General features: G+C 39.3%; 1 protein-coding gene across 7 annotated transcripts in view; it reads right to left on the reverse strand.

Annotated features, from left to right (window-relative positions):
- The window catches only part of PMS1 (PMS1 homolog 1, mismatch repair system component), a 130,632-nt gene that overhangs the window by 35,306 nt on the left and 71,688 nt on the right, over positions 1–23,638 (reverse strand). For all 7 annotated transcript variants that reach the window (XM_064286894.1, XM_064286895.1, XM_023542752.2 and 4 more), the window contains one exon: positions 78–200. In XM_064286894.1, coding sequence (XP_064142964.1) covers positions 78–200 — 123 coding nt within the window. The remainder of the gene's footprint in view (positions 1–77; positions 201–23,638) is intronic.

Below are 23,638 nucleotides of genomic sequence, written 5' to 3' on the forward strand. Positions count from 1 at the left end.
GTCTTTTAACAATTTGACAAACAACAGCTGGTTTTTACTTCTGATTCAAGTGATACATATTTTTTCTATAAGATTACCTTTAATATGTCTTTTTGATGTACTGGTCGATTATTTATAAAGATGAAACTCCTTTCTGGAGTTGAAAGACTGGTGAGAGAGTGGTCTGCATCATGCTTTGGAAGAAATCCACTGAGATAAATCTATAAAGGCAATACAGAAGAATTAGCTCAATATGCGATGTCACTAATAAATGTGATTCTGTGGGTCTGGCTACACATAATATGTTAAAAGATATAAAAAACTAACAAAGGGATTTTCATCCTAAGGTGTCAAGAGCCATACGCTTAAGCATTAAACCTAAAGAAAATCCTGAAGCATGTTAAAATGATGTCCTTTGCTCTTAATGTTCTCTTTTTGGAACTCCACTTTAAGGAAAAATCAACATTCATAAAATTTTCATGAATAGTCATACTTTCAAATTTTAACTGTCATAGGACATAGAGCATAGATACCAATCTCTGTTCAACTATCTTCTGCCTTTTTAAAGTTTCTTCCTCAAATTATTACTTTTTCCTAGCTGTCTTTTTCTAACTACCTTTTCCTATGAAGATGTGGCTGTTTGTATTTCTAAACAAAGGGATGGGGTTTTTATTTCTCAAAGATTAAAAACAAAACAAAACAAAAAAAACTTTAATTTCCTTAAGGCTAAACACTGGCAACACTGCTGTAGTTTATATTCATTTTTGTTACAGAAACTTTTCCACAAAAATTTTGCTGATTACGTACATTCTATCTTTCTGTATTTTACAGATGTATGAAGAGGAAGAAAATGAAGGAAGATCCTAGAAGACAAGCCCAGAGAGAAGAGAGAGATACAAAAGGACTAGAAGGCAGAAGGAATATTCCTACCTTCTCCTCTAAAGAGAAGACTTGGCACAGGGGTTAAGTGTTTGGCTGCTAACTGAAGGGTCAGCAGTTCGAACCCACTAGCCGCTCGGCAGGAGAGAGATGTGGCAGTCTGCTTCCATAAAGATTTACAGCCTTGGAAACCCCGTGGGGCAGTACTACTCTGTCCTACACAGTTGCTATGAGTCAGGATCAACTCAGTGGCAACGGGTTTTTAAAGGCAATGTAGAGATTTATTAAGAATACAGTGTAAGAGGCAGGGCCAAGGCAGAGTAGTCAGACACTTCCCATGGTCCCTCTCACAACAAAGACCTGAAAAAATAAGTGAGTCAATCATATATGACAATCGAGTAGCCCTGAACATCAAAGACAAGGTTGAGTTGTTGAACTGAGCAGCAGGGGGAGGGACAGACAGTTCAGAAGCAGCGAGGATTTGCCAGACCTGAGCTGGCCGGCACCCTGCAGGCTGGACTGGCTGGCCTCGCAGGCTGAGGCCAGCAGTAGCACTCAGGACACGTTTTCCACACCAGGAGAAATCGAGTGGCAGAGTCTACTCAAGCCCCCAGAACTAAGGAGAAGTGACGCTTAATCAGTGAAAGATAAGTCCGAGTGTCTCACCTACTGTGGGAATTTAAACAAAAAAAAGCATCCCGCCTATGGGAAGTACCTATCTCCCATTTTCCTGCCCCCATTCCGCTCTGCTCCTTCCAGTCTGGCTTCAGCGACTGCTATAGCAGAAGTAGGGCCCTTTGTGCATCCTCCGGACTTTGGAAAGGGAACAAATTAACAAACAAGAAAAAATAATCTGCCAGCTTCCTTAAGTCGGGGCCTCAGGGCAGGCACAGCATCTCTGCCTAGGTGCAGGCATAAGGGGTCCACGGACTTTGACCGCCTTTCACCCCTGCATATAGACCTGTGTGGGCTCAGTTCAACAGTGTAGGTAGGCCCTCATTAGTACAGTACAACAGGGTATACACTTGACGCCTATTTTCAACTGCAACAGCTATAAGAGGGAATGGCAGATTCGTGACATTTGACACTGCCCTGGCCATTAAACAGGGTCTTCACATACCTGTATCAGGGGCCTGAGGACTGGTGGTTGTACCCACGCCACCTAGCCACCCACGACATGAGTACAAGAACAAGTGGTGCCTCCCAGGCCTTACAGCCACCAGCACTGGGTGCCCAAAGTCCGGCTACAAAACCTACCCACCTATGCATTCTAGGGAACAGGGTCACGCTTTCCACCTGGATAGTCAGTGGCAGCTGCCAGCCCCCTGCCTTGCTCAGCACATAGCCCCCCTACTGCAGCCAGATACCTGTACTGACTTCAACCACCCCTGCCCATCTAGGACTGTGGTGAGAGCCTGTACCACACATTCGGTGACCGACGACCTGGACACCTGAGCTGACTCCACACAAGAAAAGTAAACAGACTTCTGTGCTCTCATACCTAGTAACAGCTCAAACCACCCAGTGACAGGATGTGAGAGAGACACAAACACCAATGATCAAACTAGCTCATGTGGGCAAAACAAAACAAAACAAGAAGCTAGGACACAGTAAGCAAACATAAAATAAATAAATAAATATAATAACTTATTGATGCCTCACAGACAGCGGTCAATATCAAATCACATAAGGGGCAGACCATGATGGCCTTAGCAAGCGACCAAAAGAAAAAACCTAGAAACCTCTCGGAGGAAGAGAATTTGTAATTACTAGAGGCAGAATTCAAAACATTAACATACAGAGTGCTTTAAGAGATCAGGAAGAAGATCAGGCAAAACGCAGACCAAGGCAATGAACACAAAGTAACAGAGGAACTTAAGAAGGTTACACAAGAGCATAATGACAAATTCTACAGGCTACAAGAATCCACAGAAAGACAGCAAACAGAAATCCAGAAGACTAAAAATAAAATTTCAGAACTAGACAACTGAATATAAAGTCACAGGCACAGAACTGGGGCAACGGAAGTCAGAATTAGTGGGATGGAATATAAAGCACTTGATGCCAAATTATTTGGGGAAAACTCAGATAAAAGAACTAAAAAAAATGAAGAAACCGTAAGAATTACGTGGGACTCTTATCAAGAGGAATAACCTATGAGTGACTGGAGGACCAGAACAGGGTGGGGTGGGGTAACAGAAAATACAGACAGAATTGTTTAAGATTTGTTGGCAGAAAATGTCCCATGAAAGATGAGAAGATACCTGTCCAAGAAGCTCACTGAACTCTACACAGGGTAGATCCCAAAGGAAAGTCACCAAGACATATTATAATCAAACTTGCCAAAACCAAAGATAAAGACAAAATTTAAGAGTAGCAAGAGATAAATGAAAATTCATCTACAAAAATTAATCATCATATATGATGATATGTCATCTACAAAGGAGGGTCAATAAGACTAAGCTCTGACTATGCTGAATAAACCATGCAGGCAAGAAGGCAATGGGATGACATATATAAAGCCTTGGAGGAAAAAAAACTGCCACCCAAGAATTATATACCCAGTAATACTGTCTCTCAAGCATGATGGCAAAATTAGGGCATTTTCAGATAAAGAAAAGTTAAGTGAATTTGTAAAAACCAAACCAAAATTATAAGAAATATTAAAGCGAGTCCTCTGGTTAGAAAATTGATAACATTTGATAATATCCCAAGCCTAGAAGACAAGATAGTACAACCAGGTATCAACCCAGATAGGGAAGTCACAAAAATAAATCAAAGCTAGAATACTTTTTTAGAACACTGAAAATAGGGAAACAGAGACATCAATACATAAAAGATGACAACATTAAATAAAAAAAGAGGGACTAAATAATGTAGTCATAGAGCTTTCATATGGAGAGGAAGTCAAGGCTGTATTAAGAAATAAAAGATCTGTCTAAATTTAGAAAAGTAGGGGTAAATATTAAGGTAACCACAAAGGAAACTAACAATGAAAAATTGCACGCCAACAAATTTGAAAACCTAGAAAAAATGGACAAATTTCTAGAAACACACTACCTACCTAAACTAACACAAACAGAGGTAGAACAACTAAATTAACCTTTAACAAAAAAAGAGACTGAAGTGATAATTAAAAAAACTCCCAACAATAAAAAAAACCCCGGCCCTGACAACTTCACTGGAGAATTCTACCAAAATTTCAGAGAAGAGTTAACACCAGTATTACTAAAGGTATTTCAGAACACAGAAAAGGATGGAATACTCCTGAATTCGTTTTACGAAGCCAACATAACCCTGATACCAAAACTAGGTGACCAAAAAAAGCAATCCAAACCTGTTGCCGTCAAGTCAAAATTCTAGGCAAGACAATTCAACAACATATCAAAAAAATAATTCATCATGACCAAGCGGGATTCATACCAGGTATGCAGGGATGGTTTAACACTGGAAAAACAATTAATGTAATACATCATAAAAATAAAACAAAAGAACCACATGATTTTATCAATTGATGCAGAAAAGGCATTTGACAAAGTTCAACACCCATTCATGATAAAAACTCTCATGAAAATGGGAATAGAAGGGAAATTCCTCAACATAATAAAGGGCATTTACATAAGGCCAACAGCCAACATTATCCTAAATGGAGACAATCTGAAAGCATTCCCCTTCAGAATGGGAACCAGACAAGGGTGCCCTTTATCACTATTCTTATTCAACATTGTGCTGGAGGTCCTAGCCAGAGCAATTAGGCTAGAAAAAGAAATAAAGGGCATCCAAATTGGTAAGGAAGAAGTAAAAATATTCCTAATTGCAGATGATATGATCTTATACACAGAAAACCCTGAAGAATCCATATGAAAACTGCTGGAACTAATAGAAGATTTCAGCAAAGTATCAGGATACAAGATAAACATACACGATTCAGTTGGATTCCTCTACACCAACAAAGAAAACTTCAAAGAGGCAATCACCAAATTAATAACATTTACAATGGCCCCCAAGAAGATAAAATACTTAGGAATAAATCCAACAAGAGATGTAAAAGACCTATACACGGAAAACTACTACGAGAAACCAAAAGAGACCTTTATCAATAGAAAAACATACCTTACTCATGGATAGAAAGGCTCAACACTGTGAAAATGTCTATTCTACCCAAAGAGATCTACAGATACAATGCAATCCCCATCCAAATTCCAATGACATTTTTTAATGAGATGGAGAAACAAATCATCAACTTCACACGGAAACGGAAGAGGCCTGGGATAAGAAAAGCATTACTGAAGAAGAACAACAAAGTGGGAGGCCTCACACCACCTGATTTTAGAACCTATTATACCGCCATGGTAGTCAAAACAGCCTGGTACTGGTACAACAACAGATACATAGACCGATGAAACAGAATTGAGAATCCAGGCATAAATTGATCTACCTATGAGCAGATGATATTTGACAAAGGCCCAAAGTCCGTTAAATAGGGAAAAATAAGTCTCTTTAACAAATTGTGCTGGCATAAGTGTATATCCATCTGCAAAAATATGACACAAGACCCATACCTCATGCCATGCAAAAAACTAACTCAAAATGGATCAAAGACCTAAATATAAAATCTAAAATGATAAAGATCACGGAAGAAAAAACGGGGACAATGCTAGGAGACCTAATATATGGCATAAACAGAACATAAAACATAACTAACAATGCACAACACGAGAAGAGAAACTAGATAACTGGGAGCTCCTAAAAAATCAAACACTTATGCTCATCCAAAGACTTCACCAAAAGAGTAAAAAGACAACATGCAGACTGGGAAAAAAATTTTGGCTACCGCATATTTGATCAGGGTCTAATCTCTAAAATCTGTAATATAGTGCAAAATCTCAAAAACAAAAAGACAAATAACCCAATTAAAAAATGGACAAAGGTTAAGAACAGGCACTTCACCAGAGAAAACATTCAGGCACCAAACAGATACATTAGGAAGTCCTCACGATCGTTAGCCATTAGAGAAATGCAAATCAAAACCACAATGACATACCACCTCACTCCAACAAGGCTAACATTAATCCAAAACACACAAAATAATAAATGTTGGAGAGGTTGTGGAGAGACTGGAACACTTATACGCTGCTGGTGGGAATGTAAAATGGGACAACCACTTTGGAAACGGATTTGGTGCTTCCTTAAAAAGCTAGAAACAGAAGTATCATATATGATCTAGCAACCCCATTCCTTGGAATATATCTTAGAGAAATAAGAGCCGTCATATGAATAGATATATGAAAACCCATGTTCATTGCAGCACTGTTCACAACAGCAAAAAGATGGAAACAACCTAGGTGCCCATCAACAGATAAATGGATAAACAAATTATGGTATATTCACACAATGGAATACGACACAATGATAAAGAACAACGATGAATCTGCAAAACATTTCATAACATGGATGAAGCTGCAAGGCATTATGCTGAGTGAAATAAGTTAGCTGCAAAAGGACAAATATATAAGACCACTATTACAAGAACTCAAGAAGAGGTTTAAACACGGAAGAAAACATTTACTGATGGTTAAGAGGGTGGAGAGATGAATTAACTAGATAGTAGACAAGAATTATCTCAGGTGAAGGGAAGGACAACATACATGACAGGGAAAGTCAGCACAACTAGACTAAACCAAAAGAAGTTTCCTGAACACGACCAAACACTTCGAGGGACAGAGTGGCAAGGGTGGGGAGGGGTTTGGGGACCATGGTTTCAGGGGACATCTAGTCAACTCTGCAACAAAATTTATTAATAAAATGTTCTGCATCCCACTTTGGTGAGTGGTGTCTGGCGTCTTAAAAGCTAGCGAGCAGCCATGTAAGATGCATCAATTGGTCCCAATGCACCTGGAACAAAGAAGAAGGAAAAACACCAAAGATACAAGGAAAATATTAGCCTAAGAGACAAAAAGGGCCACAAACCAGAGACTCCATCAGCCTGAGACCAGAAGAACTAGATGGTGCCCAGCTACCACCAATGACCACCCTGACAGGGAACACAACAGAGAGTACCTGATGGAAAGGAGAAAAGTGGGGTGCAGAACTCAAATTTACATAAAAAGACCACACTTAAGGGTCTGACTGAGACTGGAGGAACCCTGGAAGACATGGCCCCCAGACTCTCTGTTAACCCAGAACTAAAACCATTCCTGGAGCCAACTCTTCAGACAAAGATCAGACTGGACTATAAGACATAAAATGATACTTATGAAGAGTGTGCTTCTTAGTTCAAGTAGATACAGGAGACTAAATGGGCAGCTCCTGTCCAGAGGCGAGACGAGAAGGTAGAAGGGTATAGGTGCTGGTTGAATGGACATGGGAAATCCAGGGTGGAAAGGCGGAGTGTGCTGTCACATTACAGGGATAGCAGCTAGGGTCACATAACAATGTGTGTTGTATGAGAAACTAACTTGAGCTGTAAACTTTCACCTAAAGTACAGAAAAAAAAAAAAGAATACAGTATAAAAAGCCAGACTGACTTGGTTTGAATCCCAGCTCCACTACTTACTAGCTCAAGTTATTTAAAATGCAGACCTATAATCTCTTGTCTGAAACAACTGGAACGAGATCCGTTATTGTTAAGAAACACTAACAGTAAAAGTTCAGCCTCAGCTAATAAGAAAAGCCACCAAGCAGTCAGGGTGCTATTTTTAGTTAAGAAGAAACCATGAGGCTCCGTACCCACATAACCAGTAGGCTGTCACCTATGTTTATGGTTATCCCTGCCCTTGGAAATAGTGTTTAAGGGGATGCATTACCAATTTTAGAACACTAAGTGCATTATTGTCACAGTGCCAAATTGTGCCAATTTGTAAAAATAAATTAATAAATCCTGATAATCCATTACAAAATGATACTACTTAATTAACTACAAAACTTCCCAGTGGTTATCAACGGTTGTATAATTCACCAGGTAATGTGAGACCCTCTTAAAGCACCTGCTGAGCAGCAGGGAGAGTCTTTGAAATCTCTGCAAGACTTACTGGTTTTGTGGATAAAAAAAATTTAACCTGAATAAATATGAAGAATAAAAGAAAGAAAAATTATATACTATTGCCAGTGCCTTCCTTTTACACCATCTTGATTGGCCACTGAATAATTATTACTACTTCCAAATACTGAACTTTACATATGGCTTAGCATAACCTTAAGAACTAATGAATGATATTCAAGTTATATGGAAAAATAAAGACAGAATCTTATGAGATGCTAATAAAAAGTAAAAATTAACTTGTTGTTAGTTGCCATAGAGTTGATTCAACTCACGGTGACCTCATGTGTGTCAAAATAGAGCTGTGCTCCATGGGATTTTTCAGTGGCTGATTTTTTGAGGTATATAGCCAGGACTTTCTTCTGATGCCCTATGGGCGAACTCAAACCTCCAACTTTTCTGTTAGCAGCTAAGTGTGTTAACCATTTGCACAACTATAAATGATGATGATCCCCTATCATCAAGCTCCTTTTTTCCTGCTTTCTATGTACTCTCCCAGAGTAATTTGATCTGTATCTATAGTCTCAACAACTACATACACACCTGTGATGCTATGATATAGATCTATAGTCTCTATTTCTTTCTGGACTTGTATCCCCAAGTGTTTACTACAGTCAACAGGCTGTCACTAAAAATATCAATTTCACCACGTTCAAAACTTGATATATTATTTTATCCCACTTTTACCTTGCTGTACAATTGCTCCTCCTTGTATATTCCTTTAAAGAGCCCTGGTGGCACAATGGTGAAGTGCTTGGCTGTAACTGAAAAGATCGGTGGTTGGAATCCACCAGCTGCTCCATGGGAGAAAGATATGGTAATCTGTTTCTGTAAAGGTTACAGCCTTGGAAACCCTATGGGGCAGTTCTACTGTGTTTTATAGGGTTGTATTGAGTCAGAATCGACTTGGCTGCAATGGGTATGGTTTTTGTATATTCTTTTACCATGATAAAGACCAATGCCATTAACCCAGGCCCATCCCTCCTCTACTCCAATGCTACTGAAGTAACGCTGACTAGTTTCTAATGTGTCTTTATCTTTCAGTAAACCTTCCTAACACTGGAGTTACGTTCTAAAGTAAACATTTAAGTTCCTCTGGTCAGGATAGTAGAGTAAGCTCATGCAGAAATTTCCTTCTTCCTCATCCCAACAACAAATACTCAGCAGTGACAGATTAAAATAAATTTTAAAAGCATTTCAAAAGACCTAATCACATAAAAATAAGAAAACATTTTTATGGATGTAAACCATATAATGAGGACTGATAGCTGAAGTCAAAATTCCCATGTGCTACAGGATCAGAAACAAGCTGGGAACAGTTGGAAATTAAAACCCAGTATAGGAATAAGAACAGAAACACCCATACAAGGCAGGGGACTGAAATCAGTCTTTCCACTTGAAATACGGGGCTGGGATGAGTCCTTCCCAAAAAACAAAAAGATGCTTAAAAATACTGTGACCACTGTGTGGGCTGCTTGCCAGGGTCCTAAGAAAGAGCAGACACAACTCCTAAGCCACAGTTAGGGCCAAGCCAAAGTAGCTAGGGAATGGAGTCTGTAAAATTCTTGGCAGGATGAGAAGCATGACCTACTAATACAACACCTGGTTTTGAGCTGGGGCTAAGGAGGAAACTGCCAAACTATTATGGGGGAGGGGAAGTGGAGAAAGAAAACACAAAACAAAAAGCACAACCCCCATTCAGGATGACTTTGCAAATTAAAATTTCAAAGTATTTAAAATAGCGGAGAAGGAGAAAATTTTCTCTCAGGAAAATCGAGACGATAAAGCAGTATGAAAAGGACTTTGAAATTAGTATGTGCAACATGCTAAAAAAAGAGAAAACAGCAACCATTAAAAACAAAAACAGAACAAAACCCAGAAAGTAATCAAAACTGGTAGCTCTCAAGTTTAGAAAAGAATTTGAAAACAATTAAATTCTGATCCTGGAAATACACAGTTTTAGGAATGAAAACCAGGTAGCATTGAGGGATTCATCCAGAACTAAGCAGGGAATAAAAAAAAACAAACGAACAAAAAACCCGCTGCCAACAAGTCCATTCTGACTCATATCAACCCCATAGGACAGAGCAGAACTGCCACATAGGGCTTTCAAGGCTGTAATATTTACACCTGGATCACCGGATGGGTTTGAACCACAGGCCTCTCGGTTAGCACCTGAGAGCTTAACCAATGTGCCACCAGGGTTCCTAGCGGGGAAAAATACAGCGATAAAAATATCAAAGATAAAAAAAACTCGAAAAGAAGTTCTTCTGTTGTTGAGATCTGAAAAAAGATGTGAATTCTCAGGTAAAAAGTACACACTGAGAGTTGATGTCATATAAATAAATATAAATCTACACATGTACACATCATAGTGAAACTATACAGTATCAAGCATAAACATAAAATCTTAAAAGCTATTAGAAAAAGACTTCTTACATAAGAATTACATCACTGAAAGACCTCACCAGTAACAAGAGCTAGCAGCAAATAACAGGGTATTTGCTTTAAAATCCTGAGAAAATAACTACCGTCACAGCATTCTACACATAGCTCAACTGCATTTCAAGAATTAGGGAGAAATAAAGACATTTTTGCTAAGAGTTTTAAATGCACACCCTGGCTGAAAGGACCACCAAAAGACATATTCCAACAAGAAAAAAGACGAAATTAAAGGAAAAAATTAGATAGAGTAGCAGTGAGGAAAGATATAAACAAAATAATAAATGTAGTGTTTTGAGTTTAAAAATAAACTTCTAGATAATAGCATAAAAAAAGGAGATGGAAAAAGAAATTCAGAGGGGTATGGAATTATGATAAAATCCTAATCTTTATTAGCAGGAAGCCAGAGATAACAAATGATTATAGAATCGACACAATCTACGTATATTACAAAAAAAAATTAAAGGGTGCCCATTAGAAGAATGTAAGTGGAACCAATAATTTTTAAACTAGTAGAGAAAAAAAAGAGAATAAAGGTAACTTTATCAACGCAACAGAAGAAAAGGAAGCAAATAAAAAATAACATGGTAGAAATAAGTCTAAATATGTAGTAATAAAATAAATGGAATGGATTAAACACATTGTTCCAGTTATTAATTTGTTGCTTTTAACTCCAAATTCAACCTTTACTGCCTAATCTGCAAAAACGGATCTGTGCATTTTGTAAATTTTTCCTTTTCCATCTGACATGGTGTTAGAATTAGGAGCTGGAGAGCCTTTAGAGGGGAAAGGCTTTTGCTTCCTTGTTCCAGGGCTCACTTGGCAGTGCAGACAACTTCCCCAGCTTCTTGCTCCTGCTGCGTACAGGAGTCTTTGCAGCACCCAGATGCTACAGTGTGCACTGCTCTTCTACTACCAGCTTCCTACAGTTCAGGCAGGTTCCCCAGCACCACACTCCTGCAGCACACACATGAAGCTCCTCCAGCACCCACCTTCTGCGGTGCTTGATGGCCACCGGCACATACTGGCCAGCAGCTTGCCCCCAGTACTCCCCTTGAATGGTTTTATCACAGAGTGCACCTGTTATGACACCCCATGAACAGCTTTCCCCAGCACTCTGAGTGTGCGCTTCCAGCAAGTTCTGCCTATATGGCACCACAGCAAATCTCTCTGTCATTTAGTAAGCTAGAGCCAACACTACTGAGTCTCCTACAAGCCTGGATCTCAGCCCTGCATCAGGGAGGGAGGAAGAGCTGGAGGGGAGTGTGCTCTTGCTGGAGTGCTGTCTCTCAGCCCCAGAGGTGTTACACATTTCTGTCAAGAAGATTCTAAATCATGGCAACACCACCTGTTTCAGAGTAGAATTGTGCTCCATGGGGCTTTCAACAGGTGTAATCTTCTGGAAGGAGTCCCTGGATCACGCAAATACTTAAATGATGGGCTGCCAACAGAAAGGCTGGAGGTTTGAGTCCATGCAGAGATGCCTAAGAAAAAAAGTCCTGGCAATCTACTTCCGAAAAATCCCAGCCACTAGTTTGGGTTAATCTCATGGGAGGAGATCACCAGGCTTTTCTTGTACATCAATGCTGGGTAGATACAAATCACCAATCTTTTTGTTTTTTAATTAATGTAAAATTTATAGACAATAAAATTCTCCTTTTCAGTGGATAGTTGTCAGTTTTAACAAATGTATCTAATTCTATATCCATGATCACAATCAAGATATAGAAGAGTTCTATCACCCCCCAAAATTCTCCTATGCCCTTTTATTAACCTCTCCCTGAGACCCCAGGCAGCCACTGATCTATTTTGTCCCCACAGTTTTACCTTTTCCAGAATATCACATAAATACAGGCAGTCTCTAGATTACAAACGAGTTCCTAAGTCTGTCTTTAAGTCAAATTTGTACGTTAACTCTGGACAGTTAGGTATGGTTGGTATCTAATGTCAGTTAGTCAAATGTTTGTCTTAGTACATAGTGTACCTTTCCATGCATAAAAACCATTAAAGAAACATATCCAGATACACTAAAACATCTTTAACATAATAATACAGTAATAATAATAATAATATTTTGATGGCTGCCAAGTATATCATATATACTTCAAATTTTTAATATAATATGCTTCACGGGGGCTGGTTCATAACTACTGGCTATACGTAAGCCAGATGTTTGTAACCCAGGGACTGCTTGCAGAACTAATGGTGTGCTATACTTTTCTATACTTATTTTTTTTCTTTGTATAAAAATAAACAAAATTTAGTCTTCCCACTCCCTCTGCTTGAAAACTTTTGATGTTCCTGACTTACCACCAAATGAGTCATTTGGCTCAGAATTACATTTCCAGTCTCATCACTTAGCATGTGTATCTTCCTTCCTCCAACTCCATGCACCTTATATTCCTCTTATATGAGTGCACATGTGTACTCATACACCCTCCATCCCAACTCTTTGTGACTTCCTTGCTCACCCACATACTGTTCTCTTTGCCTGGAATGCCTTTTGCCAACTTTATTCATAGAAAACAGGACTGAAAGTAAACACACTAAAGGATTTTCCTAAGAAATGGATTGAGGGGGGCAGTAGGAACTTTCACTTCACTTCATGCCCTCATAACCTCTCATGACAGGAACTTCTTGTTCATGGAAAACAACTGTAATTCCCTTCCCCATCACAAATGAGCATGTTAGCACAGGGGTGGTTGGCACATGCTAAGCAATTTGGCAGGCATGCAGTCTTTGGTTACTAAAAATACTGCAGGTTTGCTACTGCTCAATTTTGGAAGGCTGAATTACCTGTTACCTTGAATATTACTTGTCAGTCTTTACAGTCTGTTAGGAGATATCCTATAACTAGTTAGTATGACAGAATCATTAGCAGAATTAGACAAATCATTTCACCAACTAAGAAGGGCCAAATACAATCACCCACAGAAATGAAAAGGTTATTTATCTTATCCATTCATGTTCAAAACAGATGTGGTGTTTCATACCAAATCATTTTTAAGCCATCAAGTTCTTACTCGTAGTACCCTTTAGTCAATTCCTTTTAATTTCAGCTTTGCAACAAAACTCTTCAGAGAAGTGACAGGCTTTCATTTCCCAGGTGCTATCCCCAGAGGTCACGGGAATCACTACCACAAAGCCAAGTGGCATTATTTCTGATCATCTTTAAACCTCCAACTTATTATCTTTTTACCGTACTTTAACGGGAAGTTTACAATTCAAGTCAGTTTCTCAAACAAAAACTTATACATTGTTATGTGACCCCAGATGCTCTCCCTAAAATGTGACGACAGCACACTCCTTCTCTCTACCCTGTATTCCCCGTGTCCATTCAACCAGCTCCTGTCCCCCTCTGCCTTCTCATCTTGCCTTCAGACAGAAGCTGCCCACATAGTCTTATGTGTTTACTTGAGCTAAGAATCCCACTCCCCACCACAATTATTTTATGTCTTATACTCCAGTCTAATCTTTGTCTGAAGAGTTGGCTTCAAAAATGCTTTTAGTTTTGGGCTAACAGAGAGTCTGGGGGCCATGACCTCTGGGGTCCCTCCAGTCTTACTCAGACCATTAAGTCTGGTCTTTTAATTAGAATTTGAGGTCTGCATCCCACTTTTCTCCTGCTCCATCAGGGATTCTCTGTTGTGTTCCCTGTCAGGGCAGTCATTGGTAGTGCGCAGGCACAATCTACTTCTGGTCTCAGATCGACGGAGTCTCTGGTTTATGTGGCCCTTTCTTTCCCTTGGGCTCGTATTTTCCTGGTGTCTTCGGTGTTCATTCTCCTTTGCTTCAGGTGGGCTGAGATCAACTGATGCATCTTAGATGGCCACTTGGTAGCACTTAAGACCCCAGATGCCACTCACCAAAGTGGGATGCAGAACGTTTTCTTAATACACATTGTTATACCAATTGACCGAGATGTTCCCTGAAACCATGGTCCCCAGACCCCCGTCCCTGCTACTCTGTCCCTCGAAGTGTTTGGTTGTATTCAGGCAACTTCTTAGCTTTTGGATTAGTCCAGTTGTATTTACTTCCCCTGTATTGTATACTGTCCCTCCCTTCATCTAAAATAACTCATCTATTACCTAATTAGTGAATACCTCTCTCCCTCCCTCCCCGCCCTCATAAGCATCAAAGAATGTTTTCTTCTGTGTTTAAACCTTGAGTTCTTATAATAATGGTCTCATTCAGTATTTGTCCTTTTGTGACGAACTTCACTCACCATAATGACTTCCAGATTCGTCCATGTCATGAGATGTTTCACAGATTCATTGTTGTTCTTTATTGTTGCATAATACTCCATTGTGTGAATATACCATAATTTGTTTATCCATTCATCTGTCGATGGGCACCTTGGTTGTTTCCATCTTTTTGCTATTGTAAAAAGCGCTGCAGTGAACATGGGTGTGCATATATCTATTCATGTGAGGGCTCTCACTTCTCTAGGATATATTCCAAAGAGTGGGATTGCTGGATCATATGGTAGTTCCATTTTCAGCTTTTCAAGGTAGTGCCAAAATGACTTCAAAATGGTTGTACCATTTTACTTCCCCATCAGCAATGTATAAGTGCTCCAGTCTCACCACAACCTCTCCAACATTTATTAGTGTTTTTTGGATTAATGCTAGCCTTCTTGGGGTGAGATGGTATCTCATTGCAGTTTTGATTTGCATTCCTCTAATGGCTCATGATTGTGAGCATTTCCTCACGTATCTGTTAGGCACCTGAATGTCTTTGATGAAGTCCCCGTTCACATCCTTTGCCCATTTTTTAACTGGGTTATTTGTCTTTTGTTGTTGAGGTGTTGCGGCATCTTACAGATGTTAGAGATAAGATGCTGATCACATTTGTCCTGGCCAATTTTTTTTTCCCAGTCTGTATGCTGTCTTTTTATTCTTTTGGTGAAGTCTTTGGATGAGTGTGTTTGATTTTTAGGAGCTCCCAGTTATCTAGTTTCTCTTCTGGTGTTTGTGCATTGTTTGTAATGGTTTCTATACTGTTTATGCCATGTATTAGGGCTCCTAGCATTGTCCCTGTTTTTTCTTCCATGATCTTTACCATTTTAGATTTTATATATCTGTCTTTGATCCATCTTGAATTAGTTTTTGTGCATGGTGTGAGGTATGGGTCTTGTTTCATATTTTTGCAGATAGATATCCACAGTTATGCCAGCACCATTTGTTAGAGACTTATCTTTTCCCTATTTAATGGACTTTGAGCCTTTGTCAAATATCAGCTGCTCATGGGGAGATGAATTTATGTCTGAATTCTCAATTGTTTCACTGGTCTATGTATCTGTTGTTGTACCAGTACCAAGCTGTTTTGACTAATGTGGCAGTATAACAGGTTCTAAAATCAGGTAGTGTGAGGCCTCCCACTTTGTTCTTCTTTTTCAGCAATGCTTTACTTATCTGGGGCTTCTTCCCTTTCCATATGAAGTTGGTAATTTGTTTCTCCATCTCATTAAAAAATACCTTTGGAATTTGGATCGGGATTATAGATCGCTTTGGGTAGAACAGAAATTTTCACAATGTTGAGTCTTCCTATCCATGAGCAAGTATGTTTTTCCAGTGATGTAGGTCTCTTGGTTTCTTGCAGTAGTGTCTTGTAGTTTTCTCTGTCTAGGTCTTTTATGTCTCCGGTTAGATTTATTCCTAAGTATTTTATTTTCTTGGGGGCTACTGAAATGGTATTGATTCAGAGACTTCCGCTGTGACGTTCTCTTTGTTGGTGTACAGGAATCCAGTTGATTTTTGTATGTTTATCTTGTATCCTGACACTTTGCTGAAATCTTCTATTAGTTCCAGGGGTTTTCTTGTGGATTCTTTTGGGTTTCCTATGTATGAATCATATCTTCTGCAAACAGGGATACTTTTGCTTCTTACCAATTTGAATGCTCCTTCTTTCTTTTTCTAGCCTAAATGCTCTGGCTAGGACCTCCAGCACAATGTTGAATAAAAGTGGTGATAAAGGGCATCCTTGCTGGTTCCCGTTCTCAAGAGGAATGATTTCAGACTCCATTTAGGATGATGTTTGCTGTTGGCTTTGTATAAAGGCCATTTATTACACCGAGAAATTTCCTTCTATTCCTATTTTGCTGAGAGTTTTTGTCATGAATAGGTGTTGGACTTTGTCAAATGCCTTTTCTGCATTAATTGATAAGATCATGTGGTTCCTGTCTTTTTGTTTTATTTGTGTGATGGATTACATTGATTGCTTTTCTAATGTTAAACCATCCCTGCATACCTAGTATGAATCCCACTTGGTCATGAAGAATTACTTTTTGATATGTTGCTGTATTCTACTTACTAGAACTTTGTTGAGGATTTTTGCATCTATGTTCATCAGGGATATTGGTCTATAATTTTCTTTTTTTCTGGTGTCTTTACCTGGTTTTGGTATCAGGGTTACGCTGGGTTCATAGAATGAGTTTGGGAGTATTCTCTCCTTTCCTATGCTTTGAAATATCTTTAGTAGTAGTGGTGTTAACTCTTCTCTGAAAGTTTGGTAGAATTCCCCAGTGAAGCCATCAGGGCTAAGGCTTTTTTTTGTTGGGAGTTTTTAAATTACCTTTTCAATCTCTTCTTTTGTTATATGTTTATTTAGTCTTCTACCTCTGTTTGTGTTAGTTTAATTAGGTAGTGTGTTTCTAGAAATTTGTCCATTTCCTTTAGGTTTTCAAATTTGTTAGAGTACAAGTTTTCATAGTATTCTGTTATGATTCTTTTAATTTCAGTTGGGTCTGTTGTGATATCTCCTATTTCATTTCTCATTGGTTTATCTGCTTCCTCTCCTGTTTTTCTTTTGTCAGTTTGGCCAGTGGTTTACCGATTTTGCTGATCTTTTCAAAGAGCTAGCTTTTGGTCTTTCAAACTCTCCCAATCGTTTTTCTGTTCTCTATTTCATTTAATTCTGTTCTAATTTTTATTATTTGCTTTTTCTGGTATCCATTGGCTTCCTTTGCTGCTCTCTTTCTATTTGTTCGAGTTGTAGGTATAATTCTTTGATTTTGGCCCTTTCTCCTTTTTGGACATGTACATTTATTGCTGTAAAATCGACCTCTGGGCACTGCTTTTGCTGTGTCCCAAATGTACTGCTAGGAAGTGTTTTCATTCTCGTTTGATTCTATAAAATTCTTTATTCCGTCTTTAATTTCTTCTATAACCCAACTGTTTTTCAGCAAGGTGTTGTTCAGTTTCCAAGTGTTAATTTTTTTTTCCTTGCTTTTTCTGTTATTGATTTCTACTTTTATGGCTTTATAGTCAGAAAAGATGATTTGTAATATTTCAATGTTTTGGATTCTGTTAAGGCTTGCTTTATGAATACGTGGTCTATTCTGGAGAATGTTCCATGTACGCTGGAAACAAAGTATACTTGGCTGCTGTTGGGTGGAATGTTCTGTGTATGTCTATGAGGTCAAGTTGGTTGATTTTGGCATTTAGATCTTCCGTGTCTTTATTAAGCTTCTTTCTGGATGTTCTGTCCTTCACCGAAAGTGGTGTGTTGAAGTCTCCTACTATTGTTAGGGAGCTGTCTATCTCTCTTTTCAATGCTGTTAGAGTTTGTTTTATCTATTTTGGAGGACTGTTGCTGGGTGGGTAAATATTTATTATGGTTATATCCCCGTGGTATATCGAGCCTTTAATCATTACACATTCCTTAACCTTTGTGGCAGAATTTAAAGTCTATTTTGTCAGCAATTAACATTGTCACTCTGCTCTTTTTTGATTGTTTGCTTGATATATTTTTTTCAATCCTTTGAGTTTCATTTTGTGTCTTTAAGTCTAAAGTGTGTCTCTCATAGGCAGGAAACAGACGGATCGTGTTTTGTTTTTTTTTTAACCATTCTGTCACTGTTTGCCTCTTTATTGGTACATTTAATCCATTTACATTCAGCGTAATTACTGATAGGTATGAGTCTAGTGCTTTCATTTTGATGTCTTTTTTTTTCTGTTGCTGACAGTTCTTTTGTTCCACTTCATCTTCTGTGCTCAGTCATTTTTCCTTATATGATTTCCTTTTCTTCTTTTTCATTGCTGTTGCTTTTGTATTTACAGAGTCTTTACGTTTTTCTTGTTTTATATTTTGATGTGTAGGATTGTTAGTTTCCTTTGCGGTTGCCTTAATATTTACCCCTATTTTTCTAAGTTTAAGCCAATCTTTTATTTCTTGATATCACCTTGACTTCCTCTCCATAAGAAAGATCTATGACTACATTTTTAGTCCCTCTTTTTGTTTTAATGTTGTCATCTTTTACAGGTTGACATCTCATTTCCCTGTTTTGAGCATTTTAGCTTTAATTTATTTTTGTGATCTCCCTACCTGGGTTGGTATCTGGTTGTTTTGTCCTGTGTTCTAGTCTTGGACTGTTATCTGATGTTACTGATTTTCTAACTGGAGGGCTCCTTTTAGTATTTCTTGTAATTATGGTTTGGTTTTTGCAGATTCCCTAAACTCCTGTTTATCTGGAAATGTCCTAATTTCACCTTTATATTTGAGACAGTTTTGTTGGATATATAATTCTTGGTTGGCAATTGTTTTCCTTCGAGGCTTTATATATGTCATCCCATTGCCTTGTTGCCTGTATGGTTTCTGCTGAGTAGTCTGAGCTGTCTTATTGACCCTCCTTTGTAGGTGACTTTTCGTTTATCCCTAGCTGCTCTTAAAATACTCTCTTCAGCTTTGACTTTGTGAAGTTTGATTATAATATGTCTTGGTGACTTTCTTTTGGGATCTACCTTGTATGGGGTTTGATGAGCATCTTGGATAGATACCTGTTCATCTTTCTCGATACCAGGGAAGTTTTCTGCCAACACATCTTCAATAATTCTTTCTGTATTTTCTGTAATTCTCCCCTGTTCTAGTACTCCAGTCACTCATAGGTTATTCCTCTTGATAGCGTCCCACACAATTCTTGAGGTTTATTTTTTAAAATTCTTTTGTCTGATTTTTCTCAAATGTTGGTGTCAAGTACTTTATCTTCAATCTCACTAATTCTGACTTCCATTGCCTCAATTCTGCTCTCATGACTTTCTATTGCGTTTTCTAATTTTGAAATTTTATTGTTAATCTTTTGGATTTCTGTTTGCTGTCTCTCTATGGATCTTTACAGCCTATTAAATTTGTCATTATGCTCTTCTCTAATTTTTTTAAGTTCCTCTAATGCTTTGTCTGCGTGTTCCTTGGCTTGTTCTGCATTTTGCCTGATCAACTTCTTGATCTCTTGAAGAGTTCTGTATATTAATCTTTTGTATTTTACCTCTGATAATTCCAGGAAGTTCTCTTCATCCAGAAGATTTCTTGATTCTTTGTTTTGGGAGCCTGCTGAAGCCATCATGGTCTGCCTCTTTATGTGATTTGATATTGACTTTTGTCTGTGAGCCATCAATAAGTTATTATATGTATTTATTTTATGTTTGCTTACTGTGTCCTAGCTTCTTGTTTTGTTTTAATATGCCTGAATAGGCTGCTTGAGTGAGCTAGTTTGATTATTGGCACCTTTGAAGCTCTAATGTCTCGTAATCAGGTGGTTAGAGCTGTTACTAGGTATATGAGCCCAGGAGTGTGTTCACTTTTCTTGTATGGATTCAGCTCAGGTGTCCAGGTAGTTGGTCATCAAGGGTGTGGTGTAGGCTCTCATGTATAGTCTTAGATGAGCAGGGGTGATTGGCATAGGCACAAGTATCTGTCTGCAGTAGGGGTCACATGCTGAGCAAGGCAGGGGGCTGACAACCTCCCCTGGCTGTCTGTGGGGAAAGCATGTCCCTGTTCCCTAAAGCACGTAGGTGGGTAGGTTTTACAGCTGGACCATGGGCAGTGTCATGGATTGAATTAAGTCCTCCCAAAAATATATACATTAACTTGGTCCTCTATTTTGTGACTGTAATTTTATGTTAAAGAGGATTAGCGTGGGATTGTAACACCCTTACCAGGTCACATCCCTGATTCAACGTAAAGAGAGTTTCTCTGGGGTGTGGCCTGCACTACCTTTTCTCTCTCAAGAGATAAAAGGAAAGGGAAGCTAGCAGAGGGGGGGACCTCATACCACGAAGAAAGCAGTGCTGGAGCAGAGCATGTTCTCTGGACCTGCGGTCCCTGTGTGAAGAAGTTCTTAGTCTGGGCGGAAGATTAATGAGAAGGCTGACAGACAGGGAAGGCCTTCCCCTGGTGCTGATGCCCTGAATTTGGGCTTTTAGCCTGGTTCACACTGAAGAAATAGATTTCTCTTTGTTAAAGCCATCCACTTGTGGTATTTTTGTTATAGCAGTACTAGGTGACTAAGACATGTACCCAATGCTATTGGTTGCAAGGACTGAGAGGCACGCCTTATCCTTGGACCCCTGTCACAGGTGGCTAGGTGGCATGGGTGGAGCGACCAATTCTAGGGCCCCTGATGTGGGTAGGTGAGCACCCTTCTTAATAGGCAGAGCAGTGTCAAACATCATGGACCTGTCTCTCTACCAAGTAGCTAAAACAGTTGAAGTTAGACTTCAGGTATATACCCTGTTGTACTGTTCTAATGAGGGCCTATGCTGTTGAAATGGGCCCACACAGGTCTATGCAGGGGTGAAAGGCATTCAAAATCCACAGACCCCTTACGCCTGTGCCTAGACAAAGGAGCTGTTTCTGCCCTGAGTTCCCAGCTTAGTGGAGCCGGCAGATTATTTTTTCCATTTGTTGATTTGTTCCTACTCCAAGGCCAGGAGTATGGCTCAGGGCACACGACAGGTCCTTCTTCTGGCCTGGGGAAAGCAGCTATCACTGAAGCCGGCTTGGGGCTCAGGGCAGAGTGGGGAGGTGTCAGGTAAATGGAAGAGAGTTTTTTTCCCAAAGGAGCGTTTTTTTACCTACGCAGTAGATTAGATGCATGTGCTTATGTTTTTCCGATTGAGCTCCGGCTTTCACTGACTTTGGAGGCATGAGCGGACTGTCCGCCACTTGGTCTCTCCCAATGTGAAAAACGTATCCAGAACACCACTGCTTTCCTCACCGTGCTTGGGCCAGTTGACCTGACCTGGGGGGGCACTGGTTCCCACCAGGTAAGGTCTGGCAACTCCTTGCTGCTTCTGAACCATATCTCCCTACCTATGCCGCTCAGTCTGACTCCTCAACTTTGCCCTTGATGTTCAGGGCTCCCAGATTGTCATATATGGTCGATTTGCTTGTTTTTTTTTTTGGTCTTTGTTTTAAGAGTGACCACAGGACTCATTTAACCACTCCACCATCTTGGCCCTGCCTCCTAGAACTGGGTTCTGAACAAAATATTCCAACTTGAAATATCCAAGAAACTCAGATTTGCTTTAAAGAGCAGGGCAAGGACTAAGATCCAACAATGACCTCTTAAACTACAGTAATCAGAACTTTAAAAATACATTCAGGTTAGTACTCCCTTGGTTACTGGCTTTACAAAAGTTGTTGTTAGGTGCTGTCAAATCAGTTCTGACTCTTAGTGACCCTATGTACAAGAGAATGAAATACTGCCTGGTCCTGGACCATCCTCACAATCATTGCTATGTTTGAGCCTATTCTTGCAGCCAGTGTGTCAACCCATCTTGCTGAGGGTCTTCCTCTTTTTTGCTGACCCTCTACTTTACCAAACATGATATCCTTTTCCAGGGACTGTTCCCTCCTGATAACATGTCCAAAGTATGTGAGACATAGTCTCAGCATCCTTGCTTCTAAGGCTGTACTTCTTCCAAGACAGACTTGTTCATTCTTCTGGTAGTCCATGGTATATTCAACATTCTTCGCTAACACCATCATTCAAAGGTGGTAGTTTGCGTGTTGCTGTGATGCTAGAAGCTATGCCACTGGTATTTCAAATACCAGCAGGGTCACCCATGGTAGACAGATTTCAGTGAAGCTTCCAGACTAAGACAGACTAGGAAGAAGGGCCTGGCGATCTATTTCTAAAAAAAATTGGCCAGTGAAAACCTTATGAATCTTCTAAAAGCGCCTCCTTAAAAGATTTAAAGTATATCCATTCCAACTACAGGAACTCAAAAGAGGTCATCCTATTACATTTGATTATTTCCTTCTTTGGTTGAGAGTGAGATATTTACGTGCCTTTTCCAGCCTTCCTTGGATGCTGTAGCTGTCTCTCAGATTCTCACTGTGGAATCAAGCTATAATTCCCTATACCTTTGACTACCATGGAAGTAAAGCATGAAAGCTCAAGATCAGCAGGAGGTTAAATAGAGTAGTGATTTTCAAGTTTTTTGATAGCAACTCACAGTAAGAAATTAATTTTATATCATGCCTCATTATGTACATATATATGTGAATATGTACATATATTAAACAATTTAAAGAGTTTCAGAAAACCTTACCCTTACTATATGTTTTACAGTGCTATTTCCTCCTCCTTTCCATTCTAAACCATTTTTTAAAAAATACTGGTTGCAATTCATTAAACTGATTTCATCACCCACTAGTGGGTCTTGACTGATCTAGAGCTGGGGTCAAGAAACTAAGGCTCACGGAGCAAATTCAGCTACCACCTGTTTTTTGTTAGTAAAATTTTACTGGAACAGAGTCATGCCCATTCATTTATATACTGTCTTTCAGGCTACAACAGCAGAGCTGAGAATTGTGACAGAGATCCAATAGCCTGTAAAGCCTAAAATATTTATTATCTGACACTTTACAGAAAAAGTTTGCCAACCCCTGATCTAGAGCCATCAGGTAACTCCTTTTTCAGCAGGGACCAGATGTACTGTTTGGGATCTAGTAAACCTAAAAATGTACACACCTCTGGAGGGATCTAGACCTTCTTGTTTTCTAAAATTACGTTAGTCACGCAAATGAGAAAACAAATCAAATGCGCTCATTAAATGAGCTATTTGCAATCCCACTGTATGACCCAGTACCCCAACTGTTATAGGCTTAATCTAATATTATGATTAGAATCAACCTGCACAAGAGGGATGGTATAAGAAACTAAGATAAGGAAAAAAGACAGGGTGGCTTAGCAGGGAGGACAAAGGAAGGCTCTGGACTGTTGGAAAAAAGAGTAACATTATGTGCAGAACTCTCTGGGAGCTGCCAATCTCACACTAATCTTGGCTCAGCTAATCTGAAGCCAGAGTCAATCACAGCACCAAAACCCACTAACAAAGACACGCTGGGAAACTCCTAGCAAAAGCCGCCACGGCAGTGGTGCAGCAAGGACCACCATCTATTTTTTATGAGATCTTTCCCACGTGAGGTCCTTGTAGATAACAAAGAGACCTTTAACATTTGGGAAGAGGTATATAAAGATTCTCCATACCCAAGGTTCCCAAGGGCCTATGTATT

This window comes from Loxodonta africana, chromosome 6 (assembly GCF_030014295.1).
Source record: "Loxodonta africana isolate mLoxAfr1 chromosome 6, mLoxAfr1.hap2, whole genome shotgun sequence".
NCBI classification, from domain to species: domain Eukaryota; kingdom Metazoa; phylum Chordata; class Mammalia; order Proboscidea; family Elephantidae; genus Loxodonta; species Loxodonta africana.